We start from the raw sequence: 20,851 nt of genomic DNA, 5'->3' as shown, positions 1-20,851 counted from the left end.
GGGAACAGCACATGATCCAAGGCACACCACATCCTCTGTAAAACATGGTGGAGGCAACGTGATGGCATGGGCATGCATGGCTTTCAATGGCACTGGGTCACTTGTGTTTATTGATGACATAACAGCAGACAAGAGTAGCCGGATGAATTCTGAAGTGTACCGGGATATACTTTCAGCCCAGATTCAGCCAAATGCCGCAAAGTTGATCGGACGGCGCTTCATAGTACAGATGGACAATGACCCCAAGCATACAGCCAAAGCTACCCAGGAGTTCATGAGTGCAAAAAAGTGGAAAATTCTGCAATGGCCAAGTCAATCACCAGATCTTAACCCAATTGAGCATGCATTTCACTTGCTCAAATCCAGACTTAAGACTAAAAGACCCACAAACAAGCAAGACCTGAAGGCTGCGGCTGTAAAGGCCTGGCAAAGCATTAAGAAGGAGGAAACCCAGCGTTTGGTGATGTCCATGGGTTCCAGACTTAAGGCAGTGATTGCCTCCAAAGGATTTGCAACAAAATATTGAAAATAAAAATTTTTGTTTGGGTTTGGTTTATTTGTCCAATTACTTTTGACCTCCTAAAATGTGGAGTGTTTGTAAAGAAATGTGTACAATTCCTACAATTTCTATCAGATATTTTTGTTCAAACCTTCAAATTAAACGTTACAATCTGCACTTGAATTCTGTTGTAGAGGTTTCATTTCAAATCCAATGTGGTGGCATGCAGAGCCCAACTCGCGAAAATTGTGTCACTGTCCAAATATTTCTGGACCTAACTGTATATATATATATATATATATATATATATGTACAGTATTTATATACATATATATATATATATATATATATATATATATATATCTATACCTATCACCATATACTGTATATATATATATATATATATATATATATATATATACATACACTGTATATCCAAACAACAGATTGGTATTTTAGTGTTCCCTTTTTTGAGCAGTATGTATATATATATATATATATTGTGAGGTAGCACGGTCGGCTGCGCAGCAGAAGACACGGGATCCAGGCATTAAGGTTCACAGCACACGGTTTTAATGTCCAAACAAAAGTCCATAACAAAATACATGTGCCTCTCCAGCAAAGAGCTCAGGGAGTTCTGTTCACTCCCTCACACCCGGCACACCTGCCCTTGTTCCTGATTCTATTTAACCCTTCCTTCAGCCTGTAGGGAAACAGCATTAACCCCAGAGTGGATTTACTTTCTATCATGGAGTGAGCACAACCGGGGCGAGACATACCGGCCGTCATAGATAACCCCGGTCACAGTCTCACATACCCCCCCCTCAGTTCAAGCGTGCGGGGTTGAACTCCCGCCATCAAACACGGGCTGCGGGACAAGGCATCGGCATTGCCCTGCAACCTACCGGCCCGGTGTTCAACCGTAAACCGGAAGTTCTGCAGAGAAAGGAACCACCGGGTAACCCGGGCATTCCGTTCCTTGGCGGACCTCATCCAGACCAGTGGAGAGTGATCCGTCACCAAGCGAAACTGCTGTCCCAGCAGGTAATAGCGTAGGGACTCCAAGGCCCACTTGATCGCCAGGCACTCCTTCTCCACTACGCTATAATTCCGCTCGGGAGGGGTGAGCTTCCTACTTAAGAAGGTGACGGGGTGTTCCTCCCCCTGAACCACCTGAGACAGCACTGCCCCCAGGCCGACCTCTGAGGCGTCAGTCTGTACTATGAACTCCTTCCGGAAATCAGGGTGTATAAGAACGGGCTGTCCGCACAGGACCTCCTTCGGGGCCCGGAAGGAGTCCTCGGCCTGTGGAGTCCAGCGCACCATGACGGACTTCTTGCCTTTGAGAAGGTCCGTCAAGGGGGCTGATAGTCCCGCAAAATCCTTTACAAACCTCCTGTAGTACCCCACGATACTCAGGAAGGCCCTAACCTGCTTCGTGGTCAGGGGTCTAGGCCACTTCTGGATCGCCTCAACCTTGTTAATTTGGGGCTTAATCACTCCTTGGCCTATCACGTAGCCCAAGTAGCGGGCTTCCGTGAGTCCCAATGCACATTTCTTGGGATTGGCTGTCAATCCGGCTGTTCGAAGCGCGTCCACCACCGCTTGTACCTGTTCCAAGTGGGTCTGCCAATCGGAGCTGTAAATAATGATGTCATCCAGGTACGCTGATGCATACGCCTGGTGGGGTTCCAGCACTAAGTCCATCAACCTCTGGAACGTGGCCGGAGCGCCATGTAACCCAAAAGGCAAGACAACATAGTGGAAGAGACCCTCCGGCGTAACAAAAGCGGTTTTCTCCTTGGCGGACTCCGTTAGTGGCACCTGCCAGTACCCCTTGGTCAGGTCGAGCGTGGTAAAATATCGCGCCTGTCCCAGCCTATCAATCAGCTCATCCACGTGGGGCATGGGGTAGAGATCGAACTTGGATATTTCGTTCAATCTCCTAAAGTCATTGCAGAACCTAAAGGAGCCATCGGGTTTTGGTATTAGGACAATCGGACTAGCCCATTCACTCCGGGATTTTTCGATGACCCCCAGGCGTAACATTGTCTTTACTTCCTCCGATATGGCTTGTCGTCGAGCCTCCGGTACCCGGTATGACTTCAGGCGTACCTTCAGGTGGGGCTCGGTGACAATATCATGTCGTATCAGACTGGTCCTACCGGGCAGCTCGGAGAAGACATCGGGGTTCTGCTGAACCAACCATCTGGCCTCTCGCCTCTGTTGCTTGGTGAGGGTTTCTCCAATCCTTACTTCCGGTTCGTCCTCTCCGGAGGTCGCTGGAGCCGGATGTGAACGACCCGAAGAGGAGGGAGGTGGGGAAAAAACAGCCATCAGGCTTTCCCGTTCCTGCCAAGGTTTTAATAGGTTGACATGGTATATTTGTTCAGGTTTCCGCCTACCGGGCTGCAATACTTTATAGTTAACCACCCCTACTCTTTCCTTTATCTCGTAGGGGCCTTGCCACTGAGCCAGGAATTTACTCTCCGCCGTGGGGATTAATACCAACACCCGATCCCCGGGTTTAAAGGTCCGCACGGTGGCTTGTCTATTGTAGCGGCCGCTTTGCGCGGCCTGAGCCTCCTGTAAATGCTCCTTCACAATTGGCATGACCGCGCTTATGCGGTTCTGCATACCCAAAATGTGTTCGATCACACTTTTATGGGGGGTTGCTCCCATGTTTCCTTTGCCAGGTCCAACAATCCCCGGGGATGTCGCCCGTATAACAATTCAAAAGGCGAAAACCCCGTGGATGCCTGTGGCACCTCTCGTATGGCAAACATCAAATAGGGAAGCATCATATCCCAGTCTTTCCCGTCTTTTGAAATCACCCTTTTGAGCATGGTTTTCAGGGTTTTATTGAAACGCTCGACTAAACCGTCCGTTTGAGGATGATACACAGACGTACGCAACTGCTTGATCTGGAGTAGCCGGCATAGCTCTTTGGTCACTTTAGACATGAATGGGGTCCCCTGATCCGTAAGGATCTCCTTGGGCAATCCCACCCGGCAGAACACAGCAAACAACTCCCGAGCTATAAGCTTTGCTGCAGTATGTCTGAGAGGTATCGCCTCGGGATACCGGGTGGCATAGTCATAGTCAACGATCACTAGGATGTGTTGGTGCCCTCGAGCGGACTTTACAAGGGGCCCCACCAGATCCATCCCTATCCGTTCAAAAGGGACTTCTATAATGGGTAACGGTACCAACGGACTGCGAAAATGGGTCAGGGGTGCGGTAAGCTGACACTGCGGGCAGGTTTCGCAGAACCGTTTTACCTCCCCAAAGACCCCGGGCCAATAGAACCTTTGCAATATTCGCTCCTGCGTTTTCTTGACCCCTAGGTGGCCACTCATCAGGTGTTTATGAGCCAAGTCGAGGACCCGCCGGCGATGCGGCTGGGGCACCACCAACTGTTCTACCCCCACGCCCCGTATTTCATCTACCCGGTAGAGTAAATCCTGCTTAAGAGCGAAATGGGGGTACCTTACCTGGGCACCGGGCAGCTGTGCCACCCCGTCAACTACTGTCACCCGACTCCGGGCATGTATTAACGTAGGGTCCTGGAGTTGGGCTGTCCCAAACGTATCCGGGGACGCCTCCAACTCCGGGATGGGCTCGACCGTCTCAGCCTCTCCTGCCAATACCTCTAGGGGCGACCTATCGGGTTCACACTCTGTCCCTATCATGGTGACCCCTACGGCAGGTGTCCCGGATTCAGGATTGTAGGGCTCAGGTCCCGGACCGACCAATATCTGAGGGGACTTAGGGGGTCCCCTCCATAAAGTCCAAAAATAGGGCAGATCACTTCCTAGGATCACATCATAAGGAAGAGTGTTAAGAAGTCCCACCTCATGTTGCACCTGACCGCAAGGTGCTGTGATGGTGACAATCCCCGTGGGATAGTCGCGGCGGTCCCCATGTATGCAAACCACCCCCACGGTGCGTCCTGTGGCCTTTACTTTAGCCCTCAAGGTGGATCGCACAAGGGTCACTAAGCTTCCGGAATCCAACAATCCTGTAACCGGACATCCATTCACCTGTATTTGGCACAAGTGGGGCTCCGTCTCTGGGGAGACCAGGTCAGCGGTACACACCACCTGAGCATACATTGAACCCCGCCGGGTAACCCCACAATCCATGGGCTCCGTGGTGAGTGGACACTGGGCTTCCATATGTCCCACCCGCTGGCACTGCCAACATCTAATGGGGACGGAAACCCCCTTGACGGGTTGTCGTTTAGGGTACAGAACCTTCCGGACCTCAGGAATGGCGGCCGCGGCCTCAGACGGGACGGTAGGGGACACCTGCACTATTGTCAGCGGTGGGTCCTTGGCCCTAGGCTTGGAGGGGCCGGACCGACGGGCGGTACGCAAAGTCTCAGTGTCCCGTATCAAGTCCTGCGTAGCCACATGCCGCTCTACCAGGGACTCTAATTGGTCCAGGGTACTCGGGTCACCCTGTCCGACCCACCGTTGAACGGTGACGGGTAAAGTGCGCACAAAACGATCCACTACTACCCTTTCCACCATTTGCACCGGGCTCAGAGTGTCAGGCTGCAACCACTTTTTTACAAGATGCAACAAGTCATAGGCCTGGGAGCGTACGGGTTTGGCTTCCTCATAGAACCACTGATTTACCCGCTGAGCCCGTACATAGGTATTCACCCCCAACCGAGCCAGTATTTCGGCTTTCAGGGTCACATAGTCAATGGCGTCCTCGGTACAGAGGTCCAGGTACGCTTTTTGGGGTTCCCCCGTCAGATAGGGCGACAATACCTCAGCCCACTGCGGGGTCGGCAGCTTTTCCCGCTCGGCCACCCGCTCAAACACCGCCAGGAACGCTTCCACATCATCACCCGGGGTCATCTTTTGCAACGCTTGTCTCACCACTTTCCAGACGCTGCCGTCGTCACCCGGTCCCGGGGTTGTTGCTGCCGGTCCGGCACGGATCGACTTGGCCAGGAGAACCATCTGTTCTTGGTGCCTTTTTTCCTGCAATTGCAAGGCTTGCTGCTGACGTGCATTGGCCTGATCCATCTGTTCTTGGAGTTTTTTTTCCTGCACTTGCAAGGATTGCTGCTGACGTTCCAACGCCAGGAGCAGGTGTGCATTGGTCTGTTGCTGCTGTGCATTAGCCTGTTGTTACTGTGCATTAGCCTCTTGTAGCTGTGCATTAGTCTGTTGCTGCAGCCTTAGTATGTCTTCCATGGCGTCGCTGGGTTTGGGCTGTAGTATAGCCGCTCGAATCCAGGACATGTGCTACCGGGTCACCAGGGATGGATGCTACACCTCACCGGCTATCATGCCCGCATTCTCCACCATATGTGAGGTAGCACGGTCGGCTGCGCAGCAGAAGACACGGGATCCAGGCATTAAGGTTCACAGCACACGGTTTTAATGTCCAAACAAAAGTCCATAACAAAATACATGTGCCTCTCCAGCAAAGAGCTCAGGGAGTTCTGTTCACTCCCTCACACCCGGCACACCTGCCCTTGTTCCTGATTCTATTTAACCCTTCCTTCAGCCTGTAGGGAAACAGCATTAACCCTAGAGTGGATTTACTTTCTATCATGGAGTGAGCACAACCGGGGCGAGACATACCGGCCGTCATAGATAACCCCGGTCACAGTCTCACAATATATATATATATATGTATATATATATATATATACATATATGTACACTGATATATTTTCAGCGGTCTAGCACACCATATTTCAGACCCTGCGAGATCAGAAAAAAATGGGCCTCTCAGTCTTGGGCTACAGGTCAGGAGTGAACCAGGGAAAGTTATTAGAAAAAAGCTTTTTATTAAAATAATTATACATGAAATAATTGTATACAGGCATTTCCTAAGTGGTCTACCTCCTTCCTTAGAGTTCAGATTCGTCACCTTGGTCCCAGAAGTTCTGTGTCTCCTCTCCCTCCCTGAATGTGTTGTGTGACTAGTGATGTGGTGAAGGGGCTGGCCATCTGGTTCAATACATCGTTCAATCCCTTCCCATCTTGCTCATTTTCTGTTTTTGCACTTCATTTTACTCCCTTCTTCTAAGAGCCATAACTTTTTTATTTTTCCATCAATATAGCTATATGAGGGCTTTTTTTTGCCGAACGAGTTGTACTTATGAATGAAACCATTCATTCTGCCCCATATTATATTGGCAAATGGGAAAAAAATACAACTGAGGTGAAATTGCAAAAAAAAATAATTTCACAATGTGTTTTTTTTTTATTCACCATGTTCACTATATGGTAAAACTGACTGGCAGAATGATTCCTCAGGTCACAAGGAGTTTGAAGATACCAAACATGTATAGTTTATGTTTAAATGGTAAAAAAAAGTCAGAAATTTGTAAAAAAAAAAAAAAAAAAGACCCTTAGCATTCTCTTTTTTTCTGGATCTGGAATTCAGTAAGGTCTTATTTTTCGCAACCTGAGCTGACATTTTTAATTCTATCATTTTGGTGTAGATGTGATGTTTTGATCACCTCTAATTGCATTATATTGCAATATGTCGGAGACCAAAAAACCCTAATTCTGGCGTTTTGATTTTTTTTTTCTTAATACAGCATTCCCCTATCAGATTAATTTATTTTATATTTTAATAGATCAGGCATTTCTGAACTCGTCCATACCAAATATGTGTATTTGTTTTATTTTTCATGGGGCAAAAGAGGGGTGATTTGTATTTTTGTATTTTTTTTTTATTTTTTTCATATTTGTAAAAATGTTTTTTTTTCCCGACATTTTATTGTTTTTACTAGTCCCTTTAGGGGACTTGAAGGTGTGATCATCCGATCGCCTGTGCTGTACAGAGCGGTGCATCAGCGTCAGCATCAGCAGCAGCCCTGTTCTGTACAGCAGAAATACTGACTTCTTATGGATTCACAGGACGTTTGTTATGCCAGTGACAGAGATCATCAGCTGACCCATCAGTGCCCCAGGATAACCTCACAGAAGTGCCAAGGAGAGCGGGGAATGATGCGCTTCCCGCGTGTGTGTGTTAATCCCACATTCAGAGATTGACAGAGGGATTTAACTAGGTAACAGGTGCGGGGGAACTGTGATCCACCCATCGTTGCTAGAAGCGCATGTTGGCTGATCAGATCAGCTGACTTGTGCAGGGAAAGATGCAGGCTCGGGGTGTGAGCCCACATCAAAGTCAGGGAGCTGAGATAGGATTTACCGTTAGGTCACATGTCGTAAATGGGATAAGCCAGTCAACTCCTCCATAATGGTCGATTCAATAACATAGAAAGGGGGGCTGGCTTAGCTAATGAACTAGTCCCTGCTCACAAACCAACATGCACACAAAACAATAGTTTTTCTTTAGTTAGATAACCCCTTTAATGCTGGATATTTCAGTTCTAGATATATATTTGAAAGTTTCTTTTTAAAATTTCCCTTCTATACTCTATTCAAAAATATACATATCTCAAAGTCTAAACTGGCTATGTGCAGCATAGAAATCCGGGGACTGTAATTATTCAGATTTTGTTAACAGGAAACCTTTTTTAGTTATTGCTAGCTGTAGTACCCGGCGTTGCCCGGGATAGTAACTAAGTGTCTCTCTCACTCTCTCTTTCTCTCTCTGACTGTCTGTTTCCCTCACTGCCTGTCTGTCTCCCTCTCTCCCTGTCTCCCTCTCTGTCTCGGTCTGCCTCTATTTCTCTCTCTATGTCTCTGTTTGTCTCTGTGTGTGACTCTTTCGCTGTGTGTCTCTGTATCTGTGTGTCTCTGGGTATCTGTCTCTGTGTCTATGTCTGTGTGTCTATGTGTCTCTTTCTGTATCTGTGTGTCTGTGAGTGCCTGTGTGTCTCTGTCTCTGTGTGTCTCTGTGTGTCTGTCTGTTTGTCCATCTCTGTGTGTCTGTCTCTGTGTCTGTGTGTCTCTATGTCTGTGTGACTTTGTCTCTGCGTGTCTCTTTCTATGTCTGTTTCTGTGTTTCTGTGTGTTTCTGTCTCTGTGTGTGTCTCTGTGTGTCTCTGTGTCTTTATCTGTGTGTCTCTGTGTGTCTGTGTGTCTCTGTCTCTGTGTCTCTGTCTGTGTGTGTCTGTGTGTGAGTCTGTGTGTCTCTGTCTCTGTGTGTGTCTCTCTATTTCTGAGTGTCTGCCTATGTGTGTGTGTGTCTGTGTGTCTCTGTGTATCTCTGTCCCTGTGTGCCTCTGTCTATGTGTGTCTGTGTTAGTCTGCGTGTCTGTTTCTTTGTGTGCATCTGTCTCTGCGTGTGTGCCTCTGTCTTTGTGTGTCTGTTTCTGAGTGTCTGCCTATGTGTGTGTGTCTCTGTCTCTGTGTATCTCTGTCCCTGTATGTCTTTGTCTATGTGTGTCTCTGTCTCTATATGTCTCTGGGTGTCTCTGGGTGTCTGTCTCTGTGTCTGTTTGTCTCTGTGTTTCTCTGTGTGTATGTCTGCCTGTCTCTGTGTGTCTGTCTCTGTGTATCTGTGTGTCTCTGTCTCTGTATGTATCTATCTCTATGTGACTCTGTCTCTATGTGTCTGTGTGTGTCTGTCTCTGTGTGTCTCTCTCTGTGTATGTCTGTGTGTCTTTGTCTCTGCGTATCTCTGTTTGTGTGTTTCTGTCTGTCTGTCTCTGTGTGTCTCTCCGTGTCTGTGTGTGTCTGTGTGTCTTAGACTCTGTGTCTGTGTCTGTGTCTCTGTGTGTGTGTGTCTGTGTGTCTATCTTTTTGTATGTCTCTGTCTGTGTCTGTCTCTGTTTCTGTCTCTGTATGTGTGTCTGTGTGTCTCTGTCGATGAGTGTGTCTGTTTTTGTGGGTCTCTGTGTGTGTGCCTCTGTTGCTGTGTGTCTGTTTCAGTGTAACTGTTTCTGTTTGTGTGTCTCTTTGTTTCTCTGTCTCTGTGTGTGTGCCTTTGCCTCTGTGTGTCTCTGTCTCTGTGTGTAAGTATAAGCTTCTTATACTAAGAATGTCCTTCATTGCCTATAGCAACCAATCAGAGCTGCTAATAATGATTTGGAGCTCCCAGCTCCATTGACTTTAATGTAAGTAGTTTTGGGCGAATAACTATAAATTTGCCCCTCAAAACATAGTCTATGATGTTCCCTGAGTCAAGTGAGATGACTGTGCAAAATGTTGTTATTGTAAATGCGACGGTGCGGATTCCTTTAGTGGACATACACACACACACACACCCACACACACACACACACACACACACATACATACACACACACACACACACACACATACACTCAGCTTAATATGTTTGTGATGAATAACAGTCTGCAATAATTGTAGCACAATGCTTCCTTTTGTTTGTAGATGAATGTTCCATAGGAAGCAATAGGAAACGCTTGTAGTTGATGATGTGCTGCAATAATGCAGGCTCTTTCCTTAGATACCTAAAGTAATTGTTAAATATTTCATGCATTGCAGTAAAACTTGTGCGGTTTTGAACTATATAAGACGTTCTCATCATCAGCATTTAGTTTCTATAGAAACACAATTTCACCCACATAACAAATGTTACCCAGAAACCTTATAGTGTAAAAATAAAAGAAATTCATTCAGAAATATGATCATTGTAGAATAACGATACAATGCAATGTATTTTCTGAAGTCTTTGCGGTTGGATTATTGATTTATCTCATTGATCGCAGATATGGTTTTCTTACCTCTCTCGGTGTCGTAGAGGTAAACAAATTTCTGCCAGTCGTAATCATTGAGAAGTGTCAGTATGGCTCCTTTAAGCGCAGGACGCATCTGGATGACGAACTGTACATCTGCGTCTGTTGGAAAGCTCGGTGTGATGAATGAAGTGTGAAGTGCACCACAAAATGATGTTAGAGTGTTCATAGACATTTGATCGTAGAAGCCAAAGATAGCGTAGACGCCACGGGAAAACTGTGAACAAACTGAGAAAAAAAAATTTGATTAATAAAGATTTTAATAATAATATTTTTAAAAAATCTAATTTTTCAGGTGAAAATTGAGATTGACATTGCTAAAGTAATACGACCTGATATCATACGTCATTGTCCTAAAATATAGCTTTCCGTAGATGCACAGGCTGTTGGGCTCACATAAAACTGGACATTTTGGTGTGCTAAGTATCTCCATTTTTACATGTTTTTTATAGCAGTAATGCAAATTTCCCATATTCATTGTTCCACATATCTTAGCACTACAGAGTGCAACTGTCTCCTTTTTGTTACGATGTTTCATGTTCAGTTTGCACCTGTTCACATTGGAAAGGTAGGATGTGCCATCAGTTTTTTTGTCAAATTACAGGGTCATGCCTTCTGATTGAGCAGTCCAGCTCCAGGTTCCTATCCGCCCATAAATTGTGGGTTTTTTAACCCAAAGAGGTATTAGTTTGTTATGGACTCAACAAAAAGAGGTCTCCTTGCCGCTGGCTGTTGGGCTCCCATAAAATCTGGCCATTTTTGTGTGCTAAGTATCCAAATTTTTGCATGTTATCCATAGCAATAATGCATGTTTATATTGCCATATTCATTGTTCTACATGTCTTAGTGCTATAGAGTGCAACTGTCTCCTTTTTGTTACCAGCACAAAAGAAATACATCCACAGAATCTCTGCTACTCTCATGTTGCACCAAGAAATCTTATTGACAAGGTCTCCTAGATTGTGTCATTTTTTTCTTTCGAATAGGACCTGCTTCTTCTTCAGACATATTAAAAATGATGGCGAGTACAAACATTTATAACAAAAACACAGGACAATTTATGGGTAGGAGAGGACAGGACTGGGTTGTAATAAAGTTTAATTTTACTTTATTTTACTCTATTTTTATGAGTTAAAAAGTGTAAAGTTGGACAAAAGCAAAAAGGTTGACCTAAGGCGTCATTCTGAAGTCCTTTTTTAAGACATAAGGGAAAAATGGACTGAGATTCAGTCAGTGAAAAATGGACAACACAAATGTTTTTGCTTACCCTTAGATTTCCATTGTCGACTTTGAGCAATATTGGAAATATGTCCCCTATTTTGCATGAACCACTTGGTCCGAGGAAAAATTCTGACATGTGAGCTGCCCTATAGACTATCAAACATACGAGAGCTATTCAGAATAAACAGATAGCACTAGTATGAGAAAATTGAATATGGATGAGGCCTTGACTTAAGTAATTGAATTCTAAGCCAAAATTTTCTCTTCATACAATTGGGGTCCAGTACAGGTGATTGGCATCAGGAGTAGACCAAGTTAGCAAACTTGTAACCTGAGACTAATTAAAAGACACAGTTTGGTGAAAAACAATGCCGGTTGAGAATGGAGAGAAGGGAGAAGGAAGACAGAGATGGGAGCAGGCTTAAGTCAGCCAGTGCTTTTCATACAACACCGAGAACATGCAATGCAGGAAGCTTTCTCCTGACTTCAGCACAGGGCTGGATGTGGAGCTAAAGAACCCTTAAACTCATGGGATAGCTAAAAATTAAGACACCTTTCAAACTAAAGCGTTTAAGCAGATTTAACCATATTTTTTAACAACACCTTTCAGGTTGTCCCTTATCGGCTTTATTCATAAGTAGAAGTGATACAGTATGAGAGAAAACAAATAGCCCAGCATATTAGGTGTCTGTACTCAATGGTCCCACAGTCAGCCAAACACTGTTTCTGGGAGCAGCCCTTTCTGTAACACTCAAGTAGTGATGGGATGACCGGACTGCGAGACAGCAACAAAAGTATGCCAGACACAGGCTGCCCTGCAGCAGTTCCCCCATAGGGCTTAGTATGTTCTTTACCCGCTCACACTAAATTGAGGTAGAATTTTGCAGAGCCCTTTGAAGGTGCTTAAAAGCGAGGTGTCTGGTGGCTGGGCACACTGGCAACAGATGGAATAAACTCATCAATAACAATACGAATTGAGGGCAGAGTAAACCTAACAAATAAACAATAGCAGTATGGGAAAATAGTAGGAGCAAAATGATTAGCGAGTGCTAAAACCAGAGATTAACCCAGGAAACTGTACTCTAAAAGCTACCAACCAGACTAATAATGTGCAACTGAAACTAATCAGCAGTCAACAAGAGGAAAGGGATGGTTTATATATCCCTCTCATAGATCCCCTGACACCGTTGAGGTAACACCCACTCTCCACCATCCACCCTGAGAGACTTAGAACAGGGTAAGGAGGGCGAAGAAGTGGGAATCTCCCACCACACACGTGAGCCAGGAAACACAGCATCTAAAGTTCTCTGACAACAACTGATGCTGAGGAACCTGGCCTACTGGAACCACAGAACATTGTCAGCACTGAGAGAAATGGCATCCTGGCCCCGTACCACACCAAGACCCTAGACAAGACCCTGGGAATGAGGCCCCGCACAGACATCTCCCCATTGAGGCAGCACCCCATCCTGTGCAACCAGAGACTGATGAGAAACCACCCGTAGGAGAGCCAGGGCACTGCCATAAACACAAGGGACAAACCTGTATGCGAGAACGGGGCAAGTCTGAGCTCGTCCTGTCAGCTGGCTGACACGTTCTATAAAAAAATAAAATTCATGTATTTCAGATATTACACATGTGCCTAATATCTTTTTATAACTTGAACCATAGCATAGGAAAAGTATAAAAAACAATCTATCAACTATTTGGTTTATAACTGTTTTATACTTTCATATGGGAACTCACTGTGTTATATCATAGATACTTCTTTTCTTACAAGCCTAATTCTTTCTGAGAAAATTAGTTTACTCTTTATAAGTTTTTTTATTAGCCGTACAACAGATTTTTTTACTTATAGACGACAAAGGGTTAGGTTAGATCCTTGACTTTAGAGCTTGTACGGTATTGTACATATCGCACTAGACATGCGCAATGAACGTGCTTAGACTTGCGATGTTAAAGAACTTATAAAACTTCTCTCTTTGATCTCAAGGACATTCCAATCCAGAAGGCAATGGTCGTGAATGTTTAAAATGCTGCTGCTATAATTAAAATAAAGAATGGTAAAATCAAATCCTGGTAACATAACCTTACAATTTTAGTCTTTATCAATGAGCTAACGTACTCTGTAAATTGCTTTGTGACATTGGGTAACGATTTAACTGATTATGTAAAATTCAATTTTTCTTAAGAAATAAAGCAGATTCTTGTGTAAATAACCTTTTGTTACTAATCCTCTGGTAATTAATCATCGGAAATACTTACTTCCCTTATAAGAAATATGGGTATAGTGTGGAATAGTATGTGATATACTGTATTTTAAATTGTACTAACATTTTATATCTATTCCAGATGTTGATCAGGTCCATAATAATCCAGTATCAGAAAGTGCTGGTTTTGGATACATATGGACAATATACTACAAATAGAATACCATATTTGCAGTACCGATATGGTCAAAAATATCTTCACTATTTTTAAACTTTTATGATCAAGTTAATAACATAGCTCAGGGAACATTTTCTACATAGGAAAACGTAGGAAACAAATTTGGCAGTGGTTACCAAAGACTTGAGGCATGATGTATATTGACGAGCTTCCTGAAAACAGGGACTGATGGTTATTAAATAGGCTCGCAGTAACCATGCATCAAAATACTCCCTTAAGGATCCCACGAAAACTGAAACAGCATATACCCACACATACAAAATGAATAATTTCTCTTTAACCAGGGTTTGCCTGGGGATTTTCTCAAAAGGTGATCATCATTCATGGTTAACCAGACCATATCATGGAAAAAATATTACTGCACAATCCTAGTGCACTTGCATTGTTATTGTCTCTTTTTACTGGTGTTATAACTAATGACTAATTAATTCCATCGATATTCATTTGAAATTTATAACGTTTTTTTTTTCCTTCTGTATCCCCCATATTCCATATGTTCCTTGTTCTTACCCTACCCTTCATTTGAAAATCAAGAAAAATCATTTGAACGAAATGTATAACATACACTAACCTATATTTACTATCTCCATTAAACTCATTATTGTCATATCAACAGCAGTTTTTATTAAAGATGACGAACCCAAAAAGTTAAGTTCGGTGTTGGTACCAGACACAAACAAAAATAACAGTGTTCGAGTTCGGAGTTCAGGTGCTTTATGTATGCAAACTACTCAAACACGCATCCTTGTGCTTGGGTACATCCGGTGATCAGCCTAGTTTGAGCCACTTGTAGTGTTTGAATGGCTGACACTGGCGGTAACAGCAGCATTATCGGATGTAGTGTGTGCCCAAAAGAATGAAAATTCCCCGACCTCCCTGCCCCAGAAGTATTCTGTTTATGGCTGCCTGGATGTGGGCGCAGACCCAAACTGCCCGGTCAGTGACTTCCAATGTGGTTGAGGTCAATCCGGGTCCGTAACTGAACTTTATCCAATGTCCGGCTGATCTCGCAAAACCAAATTTTAACGGGTCCACTCATGTCTAGTCTTTATTAACTTTTTTTTATTAGAGATGATGTGAATTGAATTTGTGACAAATTTTATGAAGGTTGAATATCATGGCAAATTAGGATTCAAACAATTTGCTATCCAATTTGTAAGAATTGCCCCAAACAATAGAACTAGAAAAAGGATTAATATTTGAATTAAAAAAATGTTTAAAATGTACATTTAGTTATGCATGTCTGCTTTTAAAATACCTGTTTTATTAGTCTAACTTGACAAAATACTAAGCCCTGCTATCACAGTTTGCTTTCTGCTCATGTACCTAACTAGCATGTCTTCCTAAATACTTGGCAAAGTGGAATGATTAATTTAAGTTGAAAAGGCTGTCAAAAGTTAAGTATAACGTTGTACAAACTATAAGGCAAAATTGAATCATAAAAAAGAAAAAAGTATATATATGGCAAAATAAAAATGGCAGCGGCATTAGATGAGGTAGTGTAAAAGAAAATAATACCCATATTAAGAACATACACGCCGCTGTAAGCAGCAGAAGCATTATCACTGGCAATAGCTGTCTGTTCAATATTACTACTAAATGCAGGTCACAATTGGCATCCTTTGCCTCTGACAAATGTATTATTGGGGAGGAAAGTTATGTTATGTAATATCAGTCATCTCAGTCACAGCATGATGATGTTACCTCTTACAGCAACACCATCAGTCTGAGTTAATGTTCTGCACAGAATGGTCTGCTTGATCTCAAAAGGGTTAATATTTTACCCATTTTTTAATAAATAAAAAACACGAAAAAAATGTCAGTGTACTTAGTTATTTGTTGGTTACTGTCTGTTTGAATAGTTAGGTCACTTGGACATTACTATGGTTGTCTTTATATTGAAGAGCTTAAAAGTGGTTGGATATTATCCTATGAACAATCAGAGTATTATACATCTTTTGTCATGTCACTTGGAGGTTCTGCATTATGGCGATTTGCAGAAAATGATTTGCTACGAATCAATTTACAAAAAGATAAATAACTAGTCAACCATCAAGCATATTCTAATTTCAAAAGATTTGATCATCTCTACATTGCATACTTGTAACAGAGTAATTACTTTCTCCTGCCTAACCTCACGCTTAGTTTGATAACACCCTATGAGCTTTTCTTTAGGGTTTGTCCATATTATATCTCTATCAGGCAGGTCTGCTCTTTTATCCAATCTTTCAGCCAGTCCCACTCTTTACATCGAGCTGTAAAAATGCTCAAAAGATTGAATGTGTTCATTTTTATGTCAAAACTACACACTTTCAATACTTTAAGTCTTTTGGTCACCTTGAAACCCCTTGAAGGGAACCTGTCAACCCGATTTGGCGACTATAAGCTGCAGCCAGCACCAGTGAACTCTTTTATACAGCATTTCAAAATACTGTATATAAGAGCCCAGGCCACGCTATAGAATGTAAAAATCACTTTGATAATACTCACCTATGTCGGCAGTCCGATCTGATAGGTGTTGCTGCTCTCTGGTCCGGCGCCTCCTCTCTCCAGTCCGGTGCCTCCTCTCTACTGTGATTGCCATCCTCCTTCTACCCAGCTGAGTATGGATGACATGTCCTACATCATCCACACAAGCCTGCATTGCAGTCCTGTGCAGTTGCACTTTCATCTGCCCTGCTGAGGTTAGATCAAAGTACTGTAATGTACAGGCGCGAGGAAAGGTGAAAGACCGCCCATGCATGTGCACTACAATGCTTTGATCTGCCGTGCACAGGAGAGATCAAAGAGCACCTGTACAGGACTGAATGCCGGCCTGTGTGGATGACATAGGATGCATCATCCATACTGGGCTGGGTAGAAGGAAAAGAGCAATTGCAGGAGAGAAGAGGCGCCGGACCGGAGAGGGGGTACCGGACCAGAGAGCAGTGAAACCCATCGGACCGAACCGCCCATGTAGGTGAGTATTATAAAAATTATTTTTACGTTCTACAGACACAAAACGGTTAAAATATTCTACTTGACCACTTGACTTTTTTCACCTTTTCCATTTGAAAGAAACCTTATACTAAACAAAGAAGTTTATGGGAAGCCCAAACAAATAGATGGAAGATGCTGAGTTTCTTTTAAAGCAATTTAAAAATGCTACAAATAACGCAGGTGTTTTCAAATGTAGGTTCCACTTTAAAAACTCAGCAGGTTCACTTGAGCTTAAAAAACAGTGTTCACATACCCTTATTTATCAAGAGTAGACCTATTTTAATATATTTCACAATTACATTGGATCTGTTATATAAAAGCGTGCAGGACAGGCCTTTCTAATATGTGGGCAATTATAATTTATAATTGACAGTCATCCAAATAGTGCATACCCAGCATTCACGTAAATGAATCCATACACCCAATTTACCTGTGACTAATTGAAAGATAGGCTGTTCAGAAAATCAGCTAATTGCTGGAAGAAAGTTATCTGGCTGATGTTAGCAGTCATTAACTTAAAACTTCCACTTTAGATTTTACTTCTTAATATTTAATAGATTGGTAGCAGAAGGATTAATGGCTGCTCATCCCGGGGGGTAAAAGTGTCCAGAAGGCTAAAGGTGCCCAGGCATATCAGGATACTTGTTGACAGAATTCTCTTTTTTTACACCCACTTCTCAGTAACCCCCTATACATATTCATGCTCGTTTGGTCAAATGTGCATATGTTACAAGATGGGAATAGCAATAATACACAGCCAACATAATGATATTAGCAAGTGAGGCCAAATTTTCTATTTCTTTCCACTTATACATATGGGGAAGCTCTCATATAAATATGAATGTTTATTTCATAAGGTAAAAATGGATTATGAAATAACTCTGTGGTCACAAATAAGGCTTCCACATACAGGCTTTGCATGAACCACTCCATCTATCAGGTGAGTCGGGGACCTAGACCTTTCCCTATTAAAACATTTACAGGGATGTAGACTTATGTAGGAACTGTGATGATTCCTCTGTGTGGAGCATCTTGCACTCAGGTGATGCTCTGCTGCACTACAGAGCCAGCAGTTACACTATTCCTCTGTGCAGAGCATTTTGTATCTTTGGAGATGCTCTGCTGTGTTTCTCTGAGTACTTGCTAGCAGGTTTCTTGACAGCACAAGATTCCATGCAGATTCTGAGAGGTACTTTTACTCAGGTGTTCCACTTTCCTGGTAATTTCTCTGTTTCTTTACTGAACACGCTCTACCAGAACCTCGTCATTCGTATTTCCTGGTTCTGCAGTTGTGCTCTTGGCTTGTGTTTGTGCTTGTGTTCTGATCTACGTTTCTTGACATCGGACCATTATTTGACCACGTTTCTGCCCGTTCCCTGTTTGTCGTTACCTCCTGGCTTTAGACTTTGGATCGCTCCCTGACCACATCTCTGTCTGCTCCCTGAATCTATTCGTACTCTCCTGGAATTCTGACCCTTGGCCTGTGACTTGACTGTGCTTCTGTTTACTCCCTGTGTCCTGACGTGTCCTTCTCTTGCCTGACTCTAGCTTGTCTGACTACTCTTCCATCTGTAAGTAGTGACTAGCATCACAAGAACCCTGGGTTGAGTCTACAGAGTTGCTCATGTTTAGGAGGTATGGTCAAATAGCTCGAACAGAACTAAGAGGTAGAGAAAGAGGACCAAATAATCAGGCAGAACAATACAGTAGACTGAAAATTAATCAAAGTTTGAAACAGGATAAATCACTAGAAAAACAGTAGCAGAGAATAGGGGTGTGGACCAGGTAAAGTAGTACTAATAACTGGCAGTGTAAGACAGAGATTCAGGCATTTATTTAGTTAGTAGCTCCACCCAAAGGTCACAGCACGGAGGTAATACTAAACTAAAGACAAAAATAAACCCCCAAGCTCCGTGCCTGGATGGTACAGAAAGTCCTAGAAAAATGAATACAACTATTTTGTTGTTATGACAATCTCTGTGCAACTCGAAACTATATTATATTGGGTCTAAAAAGCTAGAAATAACTAAGATGTTTAGCAGTGCCACTTTTCTAATTTGCATTGGCAATTTAACATTAGCACTAACTTTGAAAATCAGAGGACCGACTTTTTATACCATGCAGTGTAGATTGGTTTTCCCTCCAGAAATCAACATCTAAAAGTATCACAAATCTAATGTACATAAGAACTTTTAAAAATGTTGATTTTTTTTTTTATCAGAAAGTGCAAAAATAATATTTACTTTGCAGATCATAATATGGTGTTTCATTTTACTCAATCCTTTTGAAGAGCTGAACATCAGATGAGAGAAATAGAAGAATCTAGTGACTCATAACCGATAATATAAAGCAGGATCAGCATGATCTGAGACTAATTGTATTGGAAGACATCTAGATTATAAGCAGTAATTACTGAAGATTTCAGCCATTGATTTCAAGAATCTGCAGCATCAGAGTAACTTCCCAAATTAAGCAGCCAATTTCCAATAACACTATTTAAACCTTTTCCTTTAATACCAGTGAATGACTTATTATCTACTCTAAACACGCCACAGGATGCCAATTGGATTTTATTGTCCCATTTAAAGGGCAAATAAACCTTTTTTTGTTTTTCCTTTAAGAAGGAGATAAAAGAACTAATTATCTTAGCTCTCATTTGGTTTCCAAACCTGCAGCTCTATTAATATTCTATAGCGATGTTGTTCATTCACAGGGTCCGGTAAAAATGTCAATTGTGCATATAAACAGCTCGAGGTTCCTGGGCTTTGTAAAGTTATACATCTGATAAATGAAAGATGGCAGTAAACAATAACAGATGATGCGTTTGTATTAGTCAGTGTGAAAAGGCTAAACTGGCATTAATAACATGGGATTTAATTACTTTTAGAATTTTGCATTGACGATCTCTGCGTAGACTCCTCATTAATACTGTAATGATTTCTGGTTCAAAGTTGTAAGCACATAATAGTGAACATATTTGTTGTCTGACATTGTTATAGAATAATTACATGGATTCTTTATCTTGTGTTTTGTCACATGCTGACTAGATGTTTGAAGCCACTGGTTTTCTGAAATATGATGATAGCTGCTCAAAATAAGAATGGCCTATGGGCATTCTTTTGATTATTTTTTTCAGTTCTTTCCTAAACCCTTATGAAAATTTCCGGGAAGGCATAGTGTAAATGAAATCTACAGGACGTATATCAAAAATTATTTGCTTGTAATTTTTTTCATGCCCTTTGGTTTGTTGACTACAATCCCGAAATATATAGCTGTACATGAATACACATACTTGTACAGTATGTTATTGTGGTACCTCCAACAATCGTGGTTAGGCTTTCCTCTCCTGTCCTCATGACACCAATCCCTTTGCAAACCATTAAACACAAGTTGAAGGGCCCTCTGTGGAGACACAAGGGTCAGTGGGTGCTCTTGTCTGCTGGGCTGGCTGTCTTCAGAAAGAGTGCACGAACAACGGCTTGTCCCACTGAACATTTGCACTAATTCCCCATGGCCAGAACACTACTCAGACAACACAGGGTGAGGTAACCACATATTGGTAAGACTATTGGTTTACCCACAAGCAAAAATATATTTCCAGGACGCCACATGACAGCACGGTAGGAGTTGCTCCTTTGACCTTTACAGGGACAGGAAACGCAAGAGGTTAAAAGCCCCTCCCCATCCCCCTTTCCTCAGTGTTTTTCCTGTCCCTGTACAGGACGGACGCAAGTCTTACCGTCGGGATGTACGGGGTCCAGGCGGATCGGGGGGGGGCTTGCTCTCTCCTTCCGGCCTGTCAAGCAGCCCCTGGCCGACACCTCTAAAGGAGAGGTCCCTCAGCCGGCCGGTGGAGCAGGAGTTCCCGGCAAACGCCGCTTCCCTCAGGTGAGGGCTCTCGGCATCCCGCTGTCTGCCGCGGCCATGTGGCACTTCCGGGGGTGCGCACGCCATGCGTTCCAGCCTGACATGCACGCTGATGCATGTGCAGCGCAAAGTCTTCCGCATTTTCCTGGTCGGAATATGGCGGCGCCCAGGAAGGCGGCGTGTGATCC

The 20,851-nt window shown here is 43.2% G+C and overlaps 1 protein-coding gene across 2 annotated transcripts in view; it reads right to left on the bottom strand.

The window, feature by feature from the left end:
• The window catches only part of GRIA3 (glutamate ionotropic receptor AMPA type subunit 3), a 493,575-nt gene that overhangs the window by 333,225 nt on the left and 139,499 nt on the right, over nucleotides 1-20,851 (bottom strand). For both annotated transcript variants that reach the window (XM_075323906.1, XM_075323907.1), the window contains exon 3: nucleotides 10,137-10,376. In XM_075323906.1, coding sequence (XP_075180021.1) covers nucleotides 10,137-10,376 — 240 coding nt within the window. The remainder of the gene's footprint in view (nucleotides 1-10,136; nucleotides 10,377-20,851) is intronic.

This window comes from Anomaloglossus baeobatrachus, chromosome 9, assembly GCF_048569485.1.
Source record: "Anomaloglossus baeobatrachus isolate aAnoBae1 chromosome 9, aAnoBae1.hap1, whole genome shotgun sequence".
Classification (NCBI taxonomy): Eukaryota; Metazoa; Chordata; class Amphibia; order Anura; family Aromobatidae; genus Anomaloglossus; species Anomaloglossus baeobatrachus.
This window is presented reverse-complemented; position numbering and strand designations above follow the sequence as displayed.